This window comes from Nycticebus coucang, chromosome 14 (genome assembly GCF_027406575.1).
Source record: "Nycticebus coucang isolate mNycCou1 chromosome 14, mNycCou1.pri, whole genome shotgun sequence".
NCBI lineage: Eukaryota > Metazoa > Chordata > Mammalia > Primates > Lorisidae > Nycticebus > Nycticebus coucang.
The window spans coordinates 64,006,742-64,009,770 of record NC_069793.1 but is presented as its reverse complement, the minus strand read 5'-3'; the positions used below and the strand labels follow the sequence as shown (position 1 = coordinate 64,009,770).

Here is a 3,029-nt window from a genome sequence, read left to right as displayed (position 1 = left end):
TTATGACTGACCAGGGCTCTGCTTTAGTAGTCTGAAGACACCATCCCGGATCTGCTTGGTCTTCATACCATAGATGATGGGGTTGAGCAGGGGTGGGACAACCAGGTAGAGGTCAGCCAGGAGGATATGAATGTGGCGGGGTACATGCTGGCCAAAGCGCTGTGTGTAGAATGAGAAGAGTCCTGGTGTATAGAAGAGAAGGATGACACCCAGGTGAGAGCCACAAGTGCCAAACGTCTTAGCCCTTGCCTCTTTGGAGGATAGACCTAACACAGCCCGGAGAATGAGTCCATAGGAAACAGCAATACAGATGGAGTCAGTGCCCACCACCAATGTGGCAGCAGTGATTCCATAGATGTTGTTTGGCTGGGTGTCCCTGCAAGCCAGCTTTACCACAGCCATGTGCTCACAGTAGGAGTGGGCCACCACTCGGCTGCAGTAGTTCAGTCTTGCCAATAAACAGGTGAGTGGGGTCATGAGTCCCAAGCCACGAAGCACAGCTGCAGCTCCAAGTTTCCTCACAGACTCTGGGGACAGCAGTGACCCATAGTGCAGTGGCCGGCAAATGGCCAAGTAGCGGTCAAAGGCCATTGCTAGCAGGACACCAGATTCTACAGCTGAGAAGCCATGGATAAAGAACATCTGGGCAGCACAGGCTCCAAAGGCAATCTCAGCAGCATTTGCCCAAAAGACTGCAAGGAGCTTGGGCACAGTGGAGGTGCAGAGCACCAGGTCAATGGTGGACAGCATGCACAGGAACATGTACATGGGCTGATGCAGGGCAGGCTCTGAACGTACCACCAGCAGTACTGTCATGTTGCCAAGCACAGCCAGGGCATACAAAGAGCAGAAGGGAAAAGCTATCCAAAAATGGGATGCCTCCAGGCCAGGAATGCCCATGAGCAGGAAGGAGGTTGGGTTCTGTTGGCTGTAGTTTGTGAATTTCATGGCCAAGCCAAGGTAGGATGAGTAGAGAAGGGCTCACTATCTTACTATCAGTACTAGGAAATGAAGCAGGGATTCATCCTTATGCTGTGGTTGAATGGCAGCAGGAAATATTTTGAGTTAGACTTCATGAAAAACATCTAGGATGAGAAGATTGTAGGGCACTGGGAAATAATGCAAAGCAAGAGGTGGATTACCATAACCAAGGTTTAAAAAAACCTTTTCCACTGCCCTTTGGATCCAGTGATGCCAAGGCTGTGGGCTGGGGGTGGGTGGTATGGCTGTAGAACCCTCTCCATGGTGAAGGTATGTGGTTAGAGGCTCTTGCAGCTTTCCACTCTCTGCCTGTGAACCTTCTCTTCCCTAATTCTAATATTATTTTCTCCTGATTCATCTGCCTGTGTGACAATATAAAGGCAATGTTAATAATAAATGGTCAGGAGGGACTTTACCTAACAAATGCAATCAGTGTAAACTGGCTTATTGTACCCTCAATGAATCCCCAACAACAACAAAAAAAAAAAAAAAAAAAAAAAGGAAAAAAAATAAATGGTCAGGCAGATTCAATGGAAGACTCAAATGTGGTTACTTTTCAAGATGGGACAATCAGGACTTAAGAAAAAAGAAGAGGAGGTAGAGCGATCTCGATGGATTTTCCAAGCCATTGAGCCAATAATGAACCCATAGATGAGGGTCAGAAACTGAGAAGATACACATATGTGAGGGAAGATCAGGAGTGATGAAGAAAAAATTAGAACAAGAACCAGAATAGACAGAGAGAAGAAAAGAGTAGAGGAAAGCTTTTTCAAAATAGCTTTTAATACAATGGGTTATGACAATGTTCTCGTTGCTAATTGAAACAGATAACAGTAGAACCAACTGGACTTTCTAGAGAGGGTCTTCTAACCTTTGTACCCCTAACCTTAATCTGCATTACTCCTAGCTACACATACCCACAGAAGACTATTTTGGGGAGAAAGGCAGGAAGGAAAAGGGTAAAGTCTCTTAACATGATCTATAGGAGGGAACTGCCTCTTTTCCATCCAAGTACCAACTGTAGTTGTCACTCTGATGTAGAGAAAATCTTGTCCCAATTGTCTTATCATTGTTTCCCCCACATCTTTCCTATCTTCCTTTCTGTGGCATCTTCTTGAGTTTCTACCATCTCATTCCCAGAGAGGATTTTCATGTTTGTGGTGGCTGAGGGCTCAGGGTCAGGGAAATCAGTGCAGGAGACCTTGTGAAATGGTGTACATAAAACTATTTTACTTGATGAATGAGCATATTGTCTATGTTGCTGTGCAAAATTCACAAGTAAGGCTGGACTCAGAAGACACAGGGACATGCATTTATGTAAGATATTGTTTTTGGAGCATCCATGGTTCAGTGCCCTTTATGTAGTATGGAGAAAATTTGGTTGTGAATGGGACATCCTTCCTTCCTTCCTTTCTCTCCATTCTTTTCCACCTCTGCCTTTCAGTATTTTTTATTTTTTCTTTTTGAAACAGAGTAGAGTGGAGTGCAATGGCATCAACATAGCTCATAGCAACCTCAAACACTTGGGCTCAAGCGATTCTCATGCCTGGTAGGGACTATAGGCACCCACCACAGTGCCTTGCTCGTTTTCCTATTTTTAGTAGAGATGGGGTTTCCCTTTGCTCAGGCTGGTCTTGAATTCCTGAGCTCAGTCCATCCACCCGCCTTGGCCTCCCTGAGTGTTAGGATTATAGGCATAAGCCACTGCACCCAGCCCAGCCTTTTAATAATTGAATCATATTTTCTAAATCCCTGAACTGCTGGTCAAGAAACTTTTACTCCATCCTTGCTCAACAGGGCAACACAGCACAATGACTACAACTCTCCTGCCTCTGCCCCATTTGCACAGATGGGGAAATGAAGTTAGAAGAGCATGTGCTGAGCATAATATGCCTGGATTCCAGGAGAGTGATCAAGGTTGAGGTGAGGTCCTTTAGGCCCTTACTTCCTGTCTGTCCACTAATACTTGAATTAGATCTCTCTCACACACAAAATCCAGGATGAGAAGATCATAGGGTACTGGGAAATGAAGGCAGGAGAGTTGTGCT

General features: G+C 45.4%; 1 protein-coding gene across 1 annotated transcript; it reads right to left on the bottom strand.

Annotated features, from left to right (window-relative positions):
* LOC128565370 (olfactory receptor 52P1-like) lies at positions 1 to 948 on the bottom strand. The gene has a single exon (XM_053561774.1). It carries the CDS (start codon positions 946 to 948, stop codon positions 1 to 3), a length of 948 nt encoding a protein of 315 aa, XP_053417749.1.
* Positions 949 to 3,029: the final 2,081 nt, after the last annotated feature.

Coding starts and splice junctions, on each gene's coding strand:
- LOC128565370 (XM_053561774.1), bottom strand. CDS start 948: ATGAAATTCACAAACTACAGCCAACAGAACCCAACCTCCTTCCTGCTC.